This window comes from Schistocerca gregaria, chromosome 8, assembly GCF_023897955.1.
Source record: "Schistocerca gregaria isolate iqSchGreg1 chromosome 8, iqSchGreg1.2, whole genome shotgun sequence".
Lineage (NCBI taxonomy): Eukaryota > Metazoa > Arthropoda > Insecta > Orthoptera > Acrididae > Schistocerca > Schistocerca gregaria.
In genome coordinates this window covers 501053558-501075246 of record NC_064927.1, presented here as the reverse complement: position 1 = coordinate 501075246, position 21689 = coordinate 501053558, and the positions used below count along the sequence as shown (strand labels likewise).

Here is a 21689-nt window from a genome sequence, read left to right as displayed (position 1 = left end):
AAAAGTGAATGTAACAGTTCGCAGCACCTTCTGAACGCCAAAATTCACAAAAGCTGTTGGTTAGTTATACTCCACTATATAACTGCATATTATTATTGTTTTTTTTTTGTATGGTAATTATTGAATCATCAGTGTATTTATTACAACAGTGAATATTTCCCTATTAATTATTTTAGACCATAAAAGGCAACCAAGTGTACAAAATATATACTGAAAACAGGTACACATATTTATAAAAATCTTGTATCTAAAATCATTTTAAAAAATCACCAAAAAGCATTAGAGCATAAAGAAATGTTTTCCTACCTCCACACAAAATTCAGGTCTGAAAGGGTTAAGAGAGACCCCATTTGCAAAATAGAAAGTTGTAAATCTTCCTTTGGTCGACTATCAAACTTGCACATTAAATTTGAACAAAATCTAATATGATTGAATGAGGATCACTTCAAAAACTAGATAATGCATCATGAAAACCATAACCATTCAACAAATCAGTCAGCATTCTCGTACATAAAACTGAGAGCTGCAGGAGAGAAACAATGAATATAACATACCACTGGAACAGACTTCCCAGGTTTCAAAGAAATTATGTTTTAAAGAGGTTACACCTTCTTTGCGATAACTACAACGACATACACAAACATTTATAATAGTTTTAGTCTCTTTACTTCACTGAATTACAGACAAAATATAAAATACTTAATTATTTCATTAGATTAAAAAACAAAGAAAGCAGTCTAAGAATTTAAAAAGAAACAAATACTTATAAATGAAATAAAAATCCTGTGGGAATTTAGTTCAGACATACAATTCAAATTTATAGTCAACAGTACACAAATTAACTGCATTCAACTAATGTAATTATACAACAAATAACTCAATATACATTTATACTAAAATTTTGGCAGTGTCAGACACATGCCATGTCTGTGTACTAATAAATAAAACATTTATAACAAACTACACAAGAGAAAGAGTTCTGAGAGCAACACAAGAGAAAAAGTTCTCAGAATAAGTGCAATAAATTACTTTCATACAGCTACAAACTCAACGACAAATCTTAATACATAGCCACAGTTGTGAAAATATTATATGTGACACCAACAAAAATGCACAGTCAAAAAACAAATCACTATAATGCTTGTGTCCTTAAACTAACATAAAAACTAGACAAACTTTCAGTCAAAATATATCATGTACTTCTAGCAATGCACTGAATATACATGTGTTTTGATTTTTCTATAATGAAAATTTAAATACATGATTTGTTTAGTGTATGGTGATAAAAGTTGTAACATACAACAATTTTTCTTTCGCCTGCTTTCTAAAATTTACAAGTCTATGCATAACTTGCCAAATACCTTTCATGCTGAATCTGTCAAACGTTATAATTCGCGCTTATTTTATATAGGCAAGGAATGTTTTTAGATTCTTCCCTCTTTTGAGAGCTACCATTTATTCTATTTTTCAAATATTCATTATTGTTACATGAGGCACATGAAATCACACATGCTCTTCTTTTCAGATTTCGTGGAACACTAAGAAGTCAACCAAGGATGATGCCTTATAGATTCCTTGCTTCTGTCACCATAATCGTACATCACCTCCTCACCTGCTGGTATGTCTTCTTTAGCAACAAGAACAAGCCGTGGTTTGTTTTCTACAGTCACAGTTTTTGTCACGAGATTACCATTCCGACTGTGGTTTACGAGCCTCCCTAATCTTCCTGTCTCTGCTGTGGCATCCACACTGAAATTTAAGTTACTGACTTTAACCCACGAGAAACAGCAAAAAAAGGAGAGAGAGAGAGAGAGAGAGAGAGAGAGAGAGAGAGAGAGAGAGAGAGAGAGAGAGAGAGAGAGTAATATTTTAGAAAACACAAACAGTTGTATCACCCTGAAACTATTTTACTGAGCACTCTAAATAGTTTTAATGATCTAGGGTACAATAATATAAACAACTCGCAAAAGCCACAAAATCGTCAACAGTAAATAGATACCTGCAAAACAAAACATGAAAAGGAAAATGACTGAAAATGTAGAAGGCCATACCTCTTCCTCCTTTGTTGTACACCAGTGAGTTACAGATCACAAGGAAAATAGAATACAGGCAATGGAAATAAGATTTCTAAGATCAGTGAAAAACAAGAAGAATAGATGCACGTAATTCTTGAACAACACAGTGACATCCAAAGTTTCCGCGTGAAATACCTTACCTACAACAAGGCTCCGTCAAAGAGGCTCCAGATATTTGCTTAGTTGCACAACAAACAAGAAAGTGGGAGATCATCACTTTGTATAACACAGGTGTGCTCTGTCATTTACTTTGGGCTACATGACTGTGTAAAAAATTTACTGTATTTTCAAACTGCATATTTTATGTCTAGATATAAAGCGGTAAAGTAAGGAAAAGAATTTTTACTTGTATTTTTAAACATGATGAACAGTGACAAAAGGCCACATTACATTTGCAAAAAAGTTTGTGTTCTACGAGTAGAAAAATAATGCTAACCAAATACCAATGTTCCATCCAACATGGCAAAACTTCCAGTTCTTTTTTGTTTACTTACCAGTACTGAGTGTTCTTGTGCTTGAAGTAATACATATAACAGCCAGTATTCTGATCCTGTGCATAGAGTGCTTCCCGGACTTTTGCTTCAGTCATACTGATGAGTTCTCCAGCATATTCAACTACAAATTCACCCTTGTGGAAATCTCTTGTCGTAACAATACCACGCCCCTTTCCCTCAAAGTTGTGAACCTTAAACCAAAAAATACAAATAATTATTGCATGATGAAGTAACTCATTTAAAATCCTTTATACAAAACAAAAACATTATGCTGATTACAAAACAAAACCATTACAAAAACACATTTTATCTACTTAAGACAAAGTCTGTAAATGGGACTAAACAGTAGTGTGAATAAATAAATTCTACTAGCTGCGGTTGAACGTACTATGAAAACATGAAGGATATGTAGCTAACAGAGTCACACATACCATAAAAATATTCTGATACAAGTATCAATGTCAATAATCTATACATACAGACACAAACTAAGTGCAAGTGATGGCCTGGAGGTGTCCTATACTTACACAACATAGTTAAAGCTGGCAGAGGGCACTGGTGCTGAAGTACACCATGATCACCATTGTAAATTCAGCAGTTTAAAATAAAATATTCCCAGTCATTTTAATTAATGACTGCATATGGAAGAGTGAGTGTGACAGTAAAACAAAATTAAATACAGTGGTAGAAATTAAATCTATACACGGCTGGCAACCAGGGTTACTGCCTGGCGAACAGAGTGAGGTTAGCTCGAATACCAATTCCTATTTATTCAGAAGCATACTAGTTCAAACAGTGTCGCACGCTGCAGTGCTCGTCGGGTCGCTGTGTGTGTCGGCCACGAGTGGCATGGGGACTGGGTCTCCTTCCACAAGCACCGCCATGGGAGAACAAAAACTCCCTAAAAAGACATCACGTGGTGGTGCCAGTTAAGATTTTACTCTGGAAATGCACTATTGACTATCAAAGCTTTTAACAAAATATTTATTGGTTGTTTAAAGAATGGAAAAGCCACGATGGGTGCGACTAAACGTCTTCACTTATTGGTTTATTAACTATATTGCACAATAGGCTAGGTTTTATTTCTTTATTAGCTTTGTCACAGTGAAAAGTTTGCTATTTACTTTGACTGTTACACAATGTTGTGTTATTTACTTCATTAGGGCAGGAGGTTTCTGTTCTTTCCCATTACTGTTTTATTACTGATGAACCAATGTTGGAATCGACCAAATCATACAAATACCTGGGTATGACACCTTGTAGGGACATGAAATTGAATGATCACTGAACTTATTTGGCCACACTAATGTTTTCCTACCTGTAAGGCATCTGATGATGGTGAGGCGTAGCACCCTACATTGTGCCTACTGAGATCGCACATAACAGCAGTGAACAGGCGTGCAGTATGAGTCAAGTGCAGGATAAGGTGCACGAGAGTATGTAGTTTCTATGTGATCTGGTAGAGGTCACTGGCTGGTGGACACTGTTTGAGCTGCAGTCACAATACTGTTATATTTATTTTCAGTTCTGTTTGCTTAATTTTCTAATTGTTTATTAATTACTATTATATTTGTGCTTGGTTATGAGAGGGAATGGTGGTGTGAATGTGAAATAATGCTTTATGTAAAGTTTTTATGCTACACGTTGAAATAACTGGTCTCTTGAGGAATGTTCAAGAATGGTGTGTGTGTGTGTGTGTGTGTGTGTGTGTGTGTGTGTGTGTGTGTGTGTTAGTCATTTGTACTGGGGTATTTGTAATAAACTAGTTTGTCAGTTTATGGTACTCGTGAAATGAGATCATGATTTTGGTAAAGTAGTTTTGTTAAGAAAACGTGTGAAAACATCAATTTTCTGGGTAGCATCTTACCACACAATGGAAGTTCTAAACTAGAAGTCTTAAACAGAATAACAAATGGATCTAGCTTCTTCCACCAAGTAAGAAATCTAATCTGGGGCAAGGAAGTCCCTCTAACAGCCAAACAGACCATGTATAAAACTTATCTCCTGTCAATCATGATGTATGTCTAGAGGCCTGTGTCATAAATAAGAGAGTCAAATACAAGCATGTGAAATGAAGTTCATTAAGTCAGCTCTATAAAAGACTAGAAGATACAGAGTCAGGAATGATTATGTAAGGAGAGAGCTGCAGGTGACATTGACTACAGAGGAGACGAGTGCTTTGAGATTGAAGTGGTGCAATCATGTGAAGTGAATGCACCCGATTCGAACTCTACACCAGTATTTGGAGACGGAGGTACCAAGAGAAGACTAATTGGGCAGCCTAGAAAGATGACGATGATGCTGACATATGGTATGTGGGGCACTCAACTGCATGGTTATCAGCGCCCGTACAAATTCCCAACCTTTGCTCAGTCAAATGTTGCCACTTTCATGAATGATGAGGGCAACACAAACACACAATCATCTCGAGGCAGGTGAAAACTCCTGACCTCACCGAGAATCGAACTCGGGACCCCGTGCTCGGGAAGCGAGAAGGCGACCGTGAGACCACGAGCTGCAGACAGCCTAGAAAGAGATTGACAGACCAGTTAAGGAAGATCTCAAGAGGAGAAGAGTAACATGGATTGTAGTGGAGAGGATAAAGCTATACCAGGACAGAAACCAATGGAGGCATATCTTTCAAGTTCCTACCCGACTCGCTGGAAGGGAATCCTGATCATGATGATGATGATGATGATGATGATGAGTTTTGTTAAGAGGGAGTTAATTTTATATTTGTGGGTTTTCAAAATTGATGTCAATTTACTGTTCTGATTCAATGACAAATTTTGATTGATTAGTATATATGCTTGGGTTTGAATGGTTAGGTGTTGGTTTCTGACTGGCTGTGATGTTTCTCTGCCAATCAGATATTAGCATATTCAGATGTATTTTGGGAAGTAGAAACTTATTTTATGTAGAGAGATGCGTAGAGTCATGGCTTGGACTGACCTATTGATGGGTACACTGATAAAAATTGTTAATATTGTAATATTTTGGTACCCAAATGTTTAAAAGTGACAAAGTGTGAAAGAGAGTTAAATTTAACGCACTGTGTGAAATTCGGAGTTTTTGGTGATACTTTAAATAACTAAATTCTGTGTGTCATCTTGCTTTCTCACAAATGCGAACATTTTGTTACTTGAGACTGATTATAGCAACATCTGAGTGACCTATTCTAACAAACAATCAGTTTGTAAACTTTCTGTGAAGGTTGACTAATGATTACTATAAACAGGTTTGAGTTATGAATTGTGTGTGTTTGTGGACTTTTCAGACCTTGTAGCAACTCGTGTATGAAAGCTTACCGTAATAAGTTTGGAAAGTTACACACATAAATACTTTCACTTAACTATTATTAACCATACCATAAAAAAACGAATTTTAGTGTGACTTGTGGCTACGAGGTGTACAGCTGTTTTTCCTATAGCTTTTTCTGGCTGAGGATTGCATTTCAGTAACGTCAAGGAGTCGTGCGTGCGAGAAGATATTCACCTTCAGGTGAGTGGAACTTCATACACAGCAGAATCACTCCAAACCTCGAAAATGGCAGTAGCCGAAACGAATAATTTTGAATTTTGTGACATGTGTTCAAGATACACATCTGCAGATGAGTAAAATGCAACATTAAATTTTCAGTCTGTAGTGGAGTGCACACTGATAAAAATTTCTTGGCAGATTACAACTGTGTGCCAGCAACCTTGCCTTTCGCATACAAGTGCTCTACCACCTGAGCTACATGAGCTTGACTCTCAGCCTGCCCTCATGGGTTTACTTCCACCACTACCTCATCTCCTATTTTCCAAATTTCACAGAAGTTCTCCAGCCTAACTTGGAGGTGGATCACTTGGCTGTGAAAGACAAATGTCCTGGGCTTGAGCACCAGGTTGGGACACAGTTTCAATCTGCCAGGAAGTTTCAAAGTAAAATGTGTTTTAAGTGCATACTGGTCACTTGATTCTGATGTAGTGAAGTACCCCCAGATCACATGTTGTCATCTTAATTTGATATTGAGATACTGTGTTATTTATTTATGCATTTATTTTACCTGGCAAGATTAGGGCCTTCAGGCCGTCTCTTACACCTAACCAGGCATACTCAGATTGAACGAATTTCAGTTTGTACAGAACATTAAGGACATATAACGTGTTATACATTATTAATGTTAAAGAAAAAAAGAGAGGTAATAACAGTAGTACAACAATAATTATAACAATCAAAAAATAATTATAACAATCAAGAATAATAATAATAATAATAATGACTATGTATATGAAAGTAAACATTTTTCTTTTATGAATGTCAGTCCTAGTGCTAGTTGGGAATTTTCTCGTTATGTTTTTGCAGCTTGTGAGTTATTCTCATCGAGCAGAGACATAAGACGATAGAATGGGGTGAAAGAGATATAGAACAGCTAGATAGGTTAGAGGAAGAGAAATAGAATGGTAAAATTCGAAGCTATGATGGAGAGTAGAAAGAAAGAGATGAGAGGGGCACAACAATGGTGGCTATACCGTCCCTAATATGTAAGTTTTGAGTTCCCTCTTGAATGTTGAGTGGTTCTGGATAAGACGCAGATCACAGGGGAGCGCATTCCATAGTCGTATGGCTGAGATGGAGAATGACACGGAGAAAGATTTTGTGTTATGTAAAGGTAAAGCCAAGATGCTAGACGTATCCGATCTGGCATTGCGGTTGTGGAATGATGATAGGTGTTTAATGTGAGAAGATAAGTATTGGGGGCACCAGTGGCTAAGAAATCAATGAAGTAAGCACATCATGTGGAGATCGTGTGCCTTACGTGGGCGTATCCAACCTAGCTGGGAGTATAAAGGACTGATATGATCATACAACCGTATATTGCACACATATCTAATGCAAGCATTCATCACTAGCTCGAGGCCTCTCGAATTTTCATTATTTGTGCCACGTTTAACTACATCACAGTAGTAAAGATTAAGCAAGACTCGTGTTTGGACTAATTTTTGTTTAACATGGGTTGGAAATATTTTTCTAAATTTTTGAATTGCATGTAGGGAGGAGAGCGATTTCCGGCAAGCTGTGACAGTTTGTTCTTACCAGTTTAGGTGTTCATCCAAGATTATTCCAAGGTCTTTTACTGTTTTTCGGTATGGTAGCTGGGTACCATTGAGGAGTATTTGAGGGACTGTTTCGCGAAAGTACCAGCTGATTAACTTTGGATGAGATATAAGTATGACCTAGGATTTCTTGGGGTTTAGTTTCAGACCTAAGTTCTGTGCCCATCGAGAAACAGAGCAAAGATTTGCGTTCATACTCGCTACTGCGTCAGCAATGTTCTTGGGGCTTGCACTTATGTACAGTTGGATGTCGTCGGCTTATAGATGGTAGTTGCAGGAGTGGATCACTGAAGAAATATCATTAATGTACAGTGAGAAGAGTAATGGACCAAGGACGGATCCTTGGGGAACTCCAGAGCGCACGTTTTTCCATGATGACTTTTCCAACCCACAAATGACTTGTTAACTTCTGTTTTTGAGGTAGCTGTCGATCCAGTGTATTGCACTGTTTGAGAAATTCAGCTGTTTCATTTTAATTAGTAATATATCAAAGTCAACTGTATCAAAAGCCTTGCTAAAGTCAAGCAGTGTTAGGATGGTAGCTTCACATCTGTCCATAGCATGTTTAATGTCATAAGTTACTTTGAATAATGCAGTTGCTGTACTATCGTGCTTTTGAAAGCCTGACTGATATTTGTCATGGATGTTATGAGTTTTGAGGTAATCCGTCAGCTGTTCATGGATGATGTAATCTGACATTCAAGAAATTTACCTACGATGTGACTGCTGTGTATAAGTTCTGTCCCAAAATTAAAGCCTTGTACCGCTCACGTAACTCCTTAGGAAAAGAGCAACACCATCCAGTTACAATTAAAAATATTTTAAGTGACTTTTACTGTGCAAATATACTGGTTGCATAAATAATTTAGAAAGGCATCTTATTTAGCTTATTAAGAGGGAAAAAGTAAACCACACTGTCTTGTTTGAAACACCACACATACATAGGTCCTAATGGTGAGACTTTGACAGCCTTGCATGGCACATTATTTACCATTTTAGCATTTCTGAAGCTTGTTATTTAGTTTGGCTGCATATTAAGCATTGTCAAACGACAGCCAGAAAAAGAGATCCGAGGTGTACTGCTTTGGCCAGAACACTACCACAGCACACGCTCTGATGTTTGATGTGATGTGATCAAAATACTGATATGCAAAAGGTTAACATCAATGGGTACAAATTAGCTGCACATGTCAGTAGAGATAATATGATGAGAGGAGGAGTTGGCATATATGTCAAAAGTTTCCACATCGCAAAAAATTTAGAAACTAAAAATTTTTGTGTAGAGCAACATATGGAAGCATGTGCCACTGAACTAAAACTTAATGATGTCACTTTCATAATTGTAACAGTGTATAGGTCCCCCTCAGGGAATTTCCAGCTATTTCTAGAAAACTTGGATGCTTTGTTCTGCTATCTGTCAGACAGGGGGAAGCAAATTATCATTTGTGGGGATTTCAATGTTGATTCCCTGAAAGAGTGTAATAGGAAGAACGACCTTGTAGTATTACTCAGTTCTTTCAATTTGAGCTCCGTCATTGATTTTCCTACTCGGATAACAAAGAACAGCAGGACATTGATAGATAACTTTTTTATAGACCAAGATAAGTTTAAGGACATAAATGCTTATCCTGTTGAGAATGGTCTTTCAGATCATGGTGCACAGCTAGTTACAGTACATGGCATAGCTCCATGCAGTATATCAAATCAGAATTTCAAAGCAGTGCGTTCAATTAACAATATAAATACTGCAAACTTTAGGGAAAGACTAAAGGAGCTAGACTGGGATGAAGTGTATATGGAACCCGATGCAAACTTGAAATATAACTTATTTCACGATACATTTTTAAGGGTATTTGAAAATTGCTTTCCCAAGAAAACAGTGAAACATAATTCCAAGAAAACATATAAAAAACCTTGGCTAACTAAAGGAATAAGAATATCTTGCAACCGTAAAAGAGAACTGAATCTAACAGCAAGAGGGAGTACTGACCCCGAAATTGTTCAATATTATAAAAACTATTGTGCGGTACTAAGAAAAGTTATTAAAAAGTCCAGAAGCATGTGTATCATGTCTGAGATCAGTAACTCTGATAATAAAATTAAAGCAATTTGGAATATTATTGAAAGGTAAACAGGGCAACCAAGAGCACAGGAAGACTTTAGTGCCATAAAACTGAATGACGTGTACTAACAAACAATCAGAAATTGAAAATATTTTCAATAATCATTTTTTAAATGTTGTGGAGAAAATAGGATCTAGATCTTCACTAGAAGAGGCAAGGCTTCTAATAGAAGAGGCCATACCTGTGCAGTTTGAAACAACTGTATTTCCACGAACCTCTCCCTCTGAAATCAGTAAAATAATAAACTCACTGAAAAGTAAAAGCTCCTACGGAATTGATGGCATTTCCAGCAAGATACTTAAAGCTTGTTCCCCACAGATAAGTAGGATTCTCAGCCACATATGTAATACCTCATTGGAGCAGGGTGTTTTCCCCAATAGACTGAAATACGCCATTGTAAAACCATTGCATAAAAAGGGGGATACGTCGGAAGTCAACAACTATCGCCCAATCTCTCTTCTGACAGCTCTATCAAAATTTTTTAAGAAAGTAATGTATTCAAGAGTAGCCTCCCATATTTGTAAAAATAAAGTACTAACAAAATGTCAGTTTGGTTTTCAGAAAGGCTTTTCAAGAGAAAATGCTATATACGCTTTCACTGATCAAATATTAAATGCTCTCAATAACCAGACATCACCCACTGGTATTTTTTGTGATCTCTCAAAGGCCTTTGATTGTGTAAATCATGGAATTCTTTTAGATAAGCTAAATCATTATGGTTTGAGGGGGGCAGTGCACAAATGGTTTAATTCATACTTAACCAGAAGAATGCAGAAAGTTGAAATAAGTGGTTCATGTAATGTTAATACAACAGCTGATTCCTCAAACTAGGGGGGGGGGGGGGGGGGGGGCTATCAAGCACGGGGTCCCACAGGGTTCAGTCTTAGGTCCTTTACTGTTCTTGATATACATTAATGACTTACCATTCCATATTGATGAGGATACAAAGTTAGTTCTTTTTGCTGATGATACAAGTATAGTAATAACATCCAAAAACCACGAACTAAGTGATGTAATTGTAAATGATGTTTTTCACAAAATTATTAAGTGGTTCTCAGCAAATGGACACTCTTTAAATTTTGATAAAACACAGTATATACAGTTCCGTACAGTAAATGGCACAACTCCAGTAATAAATATTGACTTTGAACAGAAGTCTGTAGCTAAGGTAGAATTTTCAAAATTTTTAGTTGTGTCCATTGATGAAAGGTTAAACTGGAAGCAACACATTGATGGTCTGCTGAAACGTCTGAGTTCGGCTACGTATGCTATTAGGGTTATTGCAAATTTTGGTGATAAGAATCTCAGTAAATTAGCTTACCGTGCCTACTTTCATTCACTGCTTTCGTATGGTATCATATTCTGGGGTAATTCATCGTTGAGTAGAAAAGTATTCATTGCTCACAAACGTGTAATCAGAATAATTGCTGGAGCCCACCCACGGTCATCCTGTAGACATCTATTTAAGGATCTAGGGATCCTCACAGTAACCTCACAGTATATATATTCACTTATGAAATTTGTTGTTAATAATCCTACCCAGTTGAAAAGTAATAGCAGTGTGCATAGCTATAACACCAGGAGAAAGGATGATCTTCACTATGCAGGGTTAAATCTGACTTTGGCACAGAAAGCGGCAAATTATGCTGCCACAAAAGTCTTTGGTCACCTACCAAACAGCATCAAAAGCCTGACAGGTAGCCAACCAACATTTAAAAATATATTAAAAGAATTTCTAGATGACAACTCCTCCTACTCATTGGCCGAATTTTTAAATATAAATTAAGGGAGGGAAAAAAAACTAACTTAAACATTAGTGTCATGCAATATTTTGTGTAATGTAATATCGTGTACAGACATCTTTCATTAACCTGAGACATTCCACATCATTAAGAAGTGTCGTATTCATGATCTATGGAACAAGTATTAATCTAATCTAATCTAAACGGGGGTGCCAAGACCGCGTGAGATGGGAGTGATTCTGTGCACGTGATGTCACAGGGACCATTGCAGTTAGGACATAGGGTACCAGCATTCTACACATTTGTGTACCTGGGGTGTAGGCCACAAAGCTTACAGAAGAGCACAATAAGTCAAGGTGGAGAGCTAAGAGTGACATTCTTTTGATATGCAGACTGAGTGTGAAATTTTTGTATTTAAGTAGTCTCTAAGTGTAAAAGAGAATATGTGACTACTTTTCACATTAACTTTAGTAACAATTGTAGTAACTAAATGACAAAAAAAGACAGAACTACCATCTGAAAGCACTCATCGAGATGCATACAGTGAACTTCTTAGACATTTATTTAATTATTTAACTAGCCGACTACAGATGCCTGAATCAAATATTAATATAGCCAGCATAGTCAATTACACCTGACAGCTACACCAACAGCATTGCAGCATGTGGTGGATAACTTAAGCACACATCATAAACACATTTAAGTCTTAAGTTTTCTAGGTTTAATTTCGAAGTTTTAATTAATTAATTAATTAATAATTTTTATAGTTTTGTGCATAATTTAAATTATGAGAGACATGAATTTACATAGCACCAGTGGAAAGAGCAGGTTATTTCCTACAAGACTGATGCTCCACTTGTGTGTTTCCTGTACATGTTAAAGGTAAATTTAAAACAAAAATTAAATACTGTTCTCATTATATGAATTTTGCTGTCACTATAGTTAAGATTTTGGGTGGACAAATTAACCAAATATTTACTGTAATACACCATTTCAGTCTGTGTTTCTGCACACATCTGGAACTTCTAATTTCAGTATATCATGTGAGAATCAAAAGTTGTATTTTGAACCAGTGAAATTTTCTACTAGCTGTACAACATAAATTCACAGAAACTTTTCCAGACCACAGTTGTCCACGCTTATAGGTCACTGCCCTCTTCGGTTTTAGCAGCCATTGGGTGGCGCACAGAGGGGCAGAACCTGCGTGTCTCTGAGCAGTGACTCTTCTTTGTACTTAAAAATTTCACGACATTAGACTGATGAATGCAGAATAATTTTGCAGTGGGTCAGCTGGAATTGATTTTTTGTGATAAGAACCAGTGTGGACTCTTAATTATTCATGAGTCAGTTGGGACTCCAATTTGGGCAAGACAGATCGAATTCTGAATATTAAACGCCTATGGACACTTGCAATTGTAATAATTTAGCAGTTTATTACATTTCACTAATTTTATAGAAAGTTCCCTACAACTGTTTTGGGATGGGGGAGGGGGGATAGATTGGAGAGGGGTGGGGAAGGGAGTTTCAAGTCACATTTAGCTCCATTTAGCAATGGAAATTAAGTTTTCCATTTGTCTGCTATTTAATATGTGGAAGTATTGAATAAACAATGAATATTTTTGAACTTTAAGCTCAGTGTTGCAAAACATCACTTACTACCCAACCTAGTAGATATTTTTACAAGAATGTGTGCATTAGTGGTAGTTAATTTAAATTTATAGAGAAAGTGAGCAGGGTGACCACAAATCTTATGATGCAGGGATGACTCAAAAACATTCTCTGGTCACACTGATACCGTAGTAAAATTGAGTTTTATGTATTACCATGCCACCACCACTGACAGAAAAATCTGTCCAAAATTGGTAAGTTAAAAAATGTTTTTATTGTAGTTTCCTGAAACTATAATACCCAAGTGAATCACCCAAGTTGTTTTTGTTCTTTTTTCTGTGCTTATTCTTCTCACTGACTGCCTCTGTGGACTGAAATCTTGATGCTGCATAAGTATTAACAAACTGTCTCTAAAATCCACAAAATATGGAATATAGCTTCTTCATGGAATATTACACACCAATGTGCCAAAGAAACTGGTATACGCAATCGTATTCAAATACAGACATATGTAAACAGGCAGAATACAGCACTACGGTCAGCAATGCCTATATAAGACAAGTGTCTGGCACAGTTGTGAGATTCGTTATTGCTACTACAATGACACGGTACCATATTTAGGTGAGTCTGCTAGTGATGTTACAGTCGGGGCACGAGCAATGGGACACAGCATCTCTGAGGTAGTGATAAAGTGGGGATTTTCCCATATGACCATTTCACAAGTATACCGTGAATATCAGGAATCTGTTAAAACATCAAATCTCTGACATCGCTGCAGCCGGAAAAAGATCCTGCAAGAACGGGACCAATGATGACTGAAGAGAATCATTCAACATGAGAGAAGTGCAACACTTCTGCAAATTGCTGCAGATTTCAATGCTGGGTGATCTACAAGTGTCAGCGTGCATAACATTCAACGAAATAACATCGTTATGGGGTTTCAGAGCCAAATGCCCACTCGTGTACCTTTGATGACTGCACGACACAAAGCTTTATGCCTTGCATGGGCCCGTCAACACTGACATTGGACTGTTGATGCCTGAAAGCATGTTGAATGTGTAACGCCAGAAATGCATAGCCTCCTATTTCCATCTATCGTACTATAATTTTTTTTCCTTATTTTGTTACCTGAAGATATGACATTTCTGTGTCTTTATATATTGTAATTGACATTCCACATGGAAAAAATATATCTAAAAATAAAGAAGATGTGACTTCCCAAACAAAAGCGCTGGCAGGTCGATACACACACAAACAAACACACAAAATTCAAGCTTTCGCAGCCAACAGTTGCTTCATCAGGAAAGAGGGAAGGAGAGGCAAAGACGAAAGGATGTGGGTTTTAAGGGAGAGGGTAAGGAGTCATTCCAATCCAGGGAGCGGAAAGACTTCCCTTATGGAGAAAAAAGGACAGGTGTACACTCGCGCGCGCGCGCGCGCACACACACACACACACACACACACACACACACACACACACACACACACACACACACGCACACACACAAGCAGACATCATATATATGTGGACTCCTTTGGTTCCATCAGATTCACCTGGTCCTACTCCAAATCCCATGCCACTTTCCTTGACATTGAACTCCATCTGTCCACATCAAACCCACCAACAAGCAACAGTACCTCCATTATGACAGCTCCCACCCATTCCATATCAAACGGTCCCTTCCCTACAGCCTAGGCTTTCGTGGCAAACGAATCTGCTCCAGTCCTGAATCCCTGAATCATTACACCAACAACCTGAAAACAGCTTTCGCATCCCGCAACTACCCTCCCGACCTGGTACAGAAGCAAATAACCAGACACTTCCTCATCCCCTCAAACCCAGAACCTCTCACAGAAGAACCCTAAAAGTGCCCCACTTGTAACAGGTTACTTCTCGGGACTGGATCAGACTGGCTCTCCAGCAGGGACACGACTTCCTAAAATCCAGCCCCGATATGAGATCCATCCTTCATGAAATCCTCCCCACTCCACCAAGAGTGTCTTTCCGCTGTCCACCTAACCTTCGTAACCTCTTGGTTCATCCCTATGAAATCCCCAAACCACCTTCCCTATCCTCTGGCTCCTACCCTTGTAACCGCCCCCGGTGTAAAACCTGTCCTATGCACCCTCCCACCACCACCTACTCCAGTCCTGTAACCCGGAAGGTGTACACGATCAAAGGAAGAGCCACGTGTGAAAGCACCCACGTGATTTACCAACTGACCTGCCTACACTGTGACGCTTTCTATGTGGGAATGACCAGCAATGAACTGTCCATTCGCATGAATGGACACAGGCAGACAGTGTTTGTTCGTAATGAGGATCACCCTGTGGCTAAACATGCCTTGGTGCACGGCCAGCACATCTTGGCACAGTGTTACACCGTCCGGGTTATCTGGATACTTCTCACCAACACCAACCTATCCGAACTCCGGTGATGGGAACTCGCCCTTCAGTATATCCTCTCTTCTACTTATCCGCCAGGCCTCAACCTCCGCTAATTTCAAGTTGCCGCCGCTCATACCTCACCTGTCTTTCAACAACTTCTTTGCCTCTGTACTTCCGCCTCGACTGGCATCTCTGCCCGAACTCTTTGCCTTTACAAATGTCTGCTTGTGTCTGTGTATGTGTGTGTGTGTGTGTGTGTGTGTGTGTGTGTGTGTGTGTGTGTGTGTGTGTGTACACCTGTCCTTTTTTCCCCCTAAGGTAAGTCTTTCCGCTCACGGGATTGGAATGGCTCCTTACCCCTCTCCCTTAAAACCCACATCCTTACCCCTCTCCCTCTCCTTCCCTCTTTCCTGAAGAAGCAACCATCAGTTGCGAAAGCTAGAAATTCTGTCTGTGTGTGTGTGTGTGTGTGTGTTTTATTTATTGTGCCTATCTACCGGCGCTTTCCCGCTTGGTAAGTCTTGGAATCTTTGTTTTTAATATGTATAAAATTGGTTTGTTTTGTAAATACTACTTGTAATTTTTACGCTGGGTCTGGCCTAGGGAAAACTATGCTATAGAACGAATACATCGATAGGTCATGTGGAGAACCAAAGTGTTTAGGATCTTTGGTAGTGTTAACTCTGCCGCAGGGCGCACGTAGATGGAGTCTGCCTGGAGTAGGGCGGTGGAGCAGGTGTGTTGTGTGACGCTCCCACGAGTTACCACACTTTCGGGGTTTGGCAGCATGTAATTGCTCTCGACTTACTATGATAATTTCTGACACGGTGTCGCAGACGGGAAGCATTAGCCGGCGCACATCAAGAGCCTGTTTCGCTTGGTGACCGTGTGACAACATCCAACTTCTGCAACAGCGACAGCCGACAATGAGTGACTGTCGCCATCTCCTCGACCGACGACTTCAAACCTTCAATCAACCAACTAGGAAGACTAAAAGCGCGTAAAGTTTTAGAACTGTATGGCAGACTCAGCTTTTTCAAACTATTGCCTCGCAAAATTACAGCAACTTAGCAAGAACCTTTGTTGCTCATTGTCCCAATTGCATTACCAAGCAAGGTCCCTTCATTTTCTGGAGTGAACCCGAATGTCGAAATTCAAACGCCAGCATTAAAGTAATATCATTTGATTTCACTGCTTTAATTTCAAAGTTCAGTTAAAGTATTCATAGCTGGCTACAATATTTAGATTACACAAGCACAAATTGAGAGTGCGAGTTTTGTTACCATATTTTAGCTCACCTGTGACTGCAGCTCAGGTTGGTACGTACTAAATTTTACTATTGTTAATTGTTCAGAATCATTTAATTCTAGTTCAAAGTTAAATCTCTTATTTCTAAATTGCGTAGATTCAAGTAGCTTTTGAAATGATTGTTGAGGTAGCCCAAGACTAACCTTATTTTATCGAATTTTGTAGTGCTTCAGAAACAAAATTCACTATTAATTACAGTCACTTAATTAACTTTCAATTTTCCGGTTTTATTAATTCTTTTGCTAAATTAAGTCAGAGTGTAGTGAAATTTATTACTTCTGACAAACATTGTTTTCACACAGCACTTGTCAACCTTCAGTTGCCATGCTTTTAGTGCTAATTATATGTGCATTAATCTTTCATTTTCAGTTATTATAGTAGTTGTCCATAGGAATGGCGACTGTAATTTTCCCCAAATCTCAAATATCTAATTAATGACAATTAATTGTTAGTGTAACGACCGCACATTTACTTTCTTTATTAATTTTACCCTTTCCTCAAAATTAATTTCCACCAATTTCATTTGCATTTTTGCTTTCATTTAGATGTAACCCTTTCCTCCCTCTTTACCGACAAATTAACTTCGGTGACAATTGCTTTTCCCAAATTTCCATTAGGTGCATGTGGTTTAATTTTTCACTGTCACCAAGGCTGGTAAGTGAGGGGGAGGTTACATGTGGTTGGACGAGTCGCATTTCAAATTATATCGAGTGGAAGGGCGTGTACGGATATGTAGACTACCTCATGAATTCATGGACCCTACAAGTGGCTGTTCGAGCTGGTGGAGTCTCTGTAATGGTGCGAGGTGTGTGCAGTTGGAGTGATATGGGACCCCTGATACGTCTAGATGTGACTAACAGGCGACACGTACATAAGCATCCTGTCTTATCAGCTGCATCCATTCATATCCATCATGCATTCCAACGGACTTGGGAAATTCTGGCAGGGCAATGCGACACCCCACACATCCAGAATTGCTAGAGAGTGGCTCCACGAACACTCTTCTGAGTTTAAACACTTCCACTGGCCGGCAAATTCCCCAGACACACACATTACTGAGCGTATCGGGGGTGCCTTGCAACGTGATGTTCAGAAGAGGTCTCTGCCACCTCATACTCTTACGAATTTATGGACAGCCCTGGAGAACTCATGGTGTCAATTCCCCCCAGCACTACTTCAGACATTAGTCAAGTCCATGCCAAGTGGTCGTGTGGCACTTCTGCGTGTTGCGGGGGCCTTACATGATATACGGCAGGTGTACAAGTTTCTTTGGCTCTTCAGTGTATTAACTGTGTAAGACACAGGAAACACTTCTTTTAACACATTTCTGTTGACAACCACTAACACCTGTTACATTAATTGAACAGTTTTTCACCTCACGGGATAGAGGCAGAATGAAACTTACACCGTCCTCATGATGTCATCCTTCTTACTGTCACGAGCTTCAGCATTCTCTGGATTTCCTTCTGCTGTCCTTCCTCAATCTGAGCTTGCATTTCATATCTCATTTCATATCTACAGACCTCACCCCAAGTAGAGAATCGTAACAGTAATCTGCCTTCCTTTCTCTGACTAAGCAGTAGGACGATACCACTATCTACAATATGAGAGTGAATGCTGCTCAGAAGTTTCTTGGCAACCGAGAATGGTGGGCACGTATGAAGTGAGTGTAGACTTTGCCCTATGCAGAGAGAGAGAGAGAGAGAGAGAGAGAGAGAGAGAGAGAGAGAGAGAGAGAGACGATTTTGTAGCACTACCAATTTCTTCTCTGCCTTTGTCCCATACCACACACTCGAGTTGTGGGAATTGCAAACACTAGGGAAGTCCCATGAAGGCGCAGTGTATCTGCTCATGACTCTCTTAAAAAATTTATACGCACATTAAGTTATCTGTCATAATTTAAGACAAAAATAATACTGTGGCCACAAAGATCAAGAGTTTATTAATCAAACACAAAAACGGTACAAGGAACAGTAGAACACATCTGAGGATGAGCGCCTGCCACACTGTCCTTACATATGGAACTGCTCAGGCAGATGACACCACAGTTACTGTGCTACATACACGAGTCGCCCGTACCTCTGGTGGGCAGCTTGCACAGATGACGACAGTGGAGCGTTCGGATGTAGCTTGCTGGCGGCCACACCTGTTGCGTGTACCAGCCCTCCCTTTCAGGGAAAGGGCACTCTTCTGACGAAGGCATCACGATGACCATCAACACATCAGTGGTGTCCACAGCAGTCACCGCAGGTGCCGAAGGCAAGGCAGAAGAAGATTACGGGCCACAACTGGTGACTATGGGCAGAAGTCATGGAGCCTTCGACATGTCAGCATACACTCGTCACTTAATACCAGAGGAGAGAACAAGTGGCGAGGTTGCAGGAAGTGACTCAACATTCGGAAACACGACATAGTGCAACTGTGGCAACAGCAAAAGTGTCGGAGTCTCGGGTGGGGCGCCAGTGATGCTAGCATTAAGGAACCTGACAGCGCCGGTCCAGCTGGTGACCGAAGCACAGATGGTGGCAGGGCCACGCGGGAAGGGCCCGCAGCAGGTGTCGGGGCATCATGCCCCTGAGGAGAGGCAGGAGGTAGAGACACCTGTGAGGAGGAGGACTCTGCCCAACAGCAGGAACACCCTGCAGACCTGGGCAGGCACTGTGGGAGGGGACAGGGGCAGCCTCAGTGGCCAACCTGTGCCCCTCCTTGTGTCATGAATGTGCGGCCAATCGTGAAGGCACACAACCAGTCCATCATTGGAGTGCACTGTACAGAGGTGGCAGCTGCTGCAGCTGTGAATCGTGGACGGAATCCATTTCATTTGGTGACCAAATCCCACAACCGGACCATCGAACATGGAGAGAACCACGATGAAGGCCACACGGACAGACGTCAGTGGTGTGGCACGAGCAGGCAGAGGAGGGTGGGGGGTTGGTGACAGTGGAGCATCTCAGCAGGACTCCAATACCCCATCGGTGTAAATCTGAACGAACTTGACAATCGTGTCGAGGCACAGTCAGTGGAAAAGTCTTTGACATACTTTTTCATTTGAACTTCGAATACGTGACAAAAAGTTCTGCCTCCGCGTTAGACTGGGGGTGGAATGGAGGAGCGATTGTATGGCGGATACTCGGTACACCAGACCTACCAATGTCCCAGACGGAGCTAAAGCACATGCGGCCCGAGGGTGGTTGGGAACAAAACACTATGTGGCAGTCCACATGTACCTAAGTGGACGACAACCTCTAACACAGGCAGGTGGTGACCCATGGCAAAAAAGTTACATAAAAAGGATCATAAGCCCTGCTCAGAGTCCGATTGTGCCAACTGTGCTAAACAATGTGTAAAACCCGCTGTGATCTGGGAGCCCGTGACAGAAAATCTTTCTACTGCATGTTGCACCTCAACATCTAAGTGAATACAAAGAAGTTCATCCTGACCAACAGTACAATGCAGCCTCATTGGAAACTGGCATGCTGCATGGTAGTCCAAAAATGTATTGCACAGTTATAATGAGAATGAAATAGCCCAATGGCGGAGACAATGTGCCACCTTATTGGGCCATGAAGCAGAAGGATTATACAATGAAACCAAAGGCTTGTGGACCGTAATGAGGTAGAATTTAGACTCTCACCACAGTACACGAATCTTTATGAGGGCATACGATGGTCGTAAGTGTTTCCTTTTCAACTGAGAAGTATTGCTGTTGAGCAGAGTTAAGCTATCATGCACCGGGAACCATCCCTCATAGCAAAGTGCGAGAATGGCCCCGAGGTTGTACTGGGAGATATCCATAGCCGAGACCAAGTGGTGGCCAGGATGGAAGGTAGCCAAACAAGAAGTAGAATGTAATGTAGATTTCAAAGTGTGAACTCATGCTTACAGGCCAGTGTCCACTGAAAAGTAATGTCCTGAAATATTTTATTAAGAGGACGGGTCAACATGGCCGCATCTGAAGTGAATTTATGATAGTAGGCAATTTCCCTTAAAACCACTCTCAAGTTCTTTGACATTTGTAGAGCAAGACACCGCCTTGACAGCTGTGACACAATGATGCAAAGGCTTTACACCATCTCGAGAAGCCTCAAACTCCAAATACACAACTGATGACTGAAAAAGTGTGACTCCATCATGTTTTATTTCGACTCAGCTGTATGTAAGACCATGAACAATGAGCTTCAGTTGCTTAAGTGTCCATGCACTGATGTACCCACCATGACACTGATGCACTATGGAACAGTTATTGTCAACAGCTGAAAAATCACAGGGATGCTTGTCACATCAAACACAAGGCACCAATATTGGTAGAGGCCAAGGGCAAGTTAATCACAAAGAGTCATTTCAAATCCTCATCCCGTGCAACCTATAAATAAGCTTCAGATAAATCAGTTTTAGAAAATTGTTGACCTCAGGTGAGTTTGGTCAATAACTCATTCTGAAGGTGGTGCAAAGGGTAGGTACTGATGATACATTGAGCATTAATGGACAGTTTAAAGTTGCCGCAGAGATGAAGCTGACCAATTGGTTTTTTAAAAATGACGAGGGGGATTTCACCTGATCACACATGGCGGATTTGCTGTATGTTTCAGAGTAATGTGGACTGTAAAATTAGTGGTACACACTAAGGAATTCGATCAGAGTGTCGAGAACTCTGAACATAGAGAATACAACTGCCAGTAAGGGACCTGATCAGAAATTAGGTGCACTGCGTCCGCAACAGAAAAACCAAAAGCACTGAAAGTATCCAGACTAAACAAATTATCAGTGCCAGCATCATCTAGCAGGGGGGAAAAAAGTCAAGGAACATACAACCGTTTTATACACAGTGAGAGACATAAACTGCCCCAAAATT

General features: G+C 39.9%; 1 protein-coding gene across 1 annotated transcript in view; it reads right to left on the bottom strand.

Annotated features, from left to right (window-relative positions):
* Positions 1-1020: 1020 nt before the first annotated feature.
* LOC126285361 (histone-lysine N-methyltransferase PR-Set7) overlaps positions 1021-21689 on the bottom strand; it is a 42666-nt gene continuing 21997 nt past the window's right edge. Inside the window, exons 5-6 of the mRNA XM_049984684.1 lie at positions 2570-2760; positions 1021-1749 (exon numbers count right to left, since the gene is read on the bottom strand). Coding sequence (XP_049840641.1) covers positions 1539-1749; positions 2570-2760 — 402 coding nt within the window. The 3' untranslated portion in view covers positions 1021-1538. The remainder of the gene's footprint in view (positions 1750-2569; positions 2761-21689) is intronic.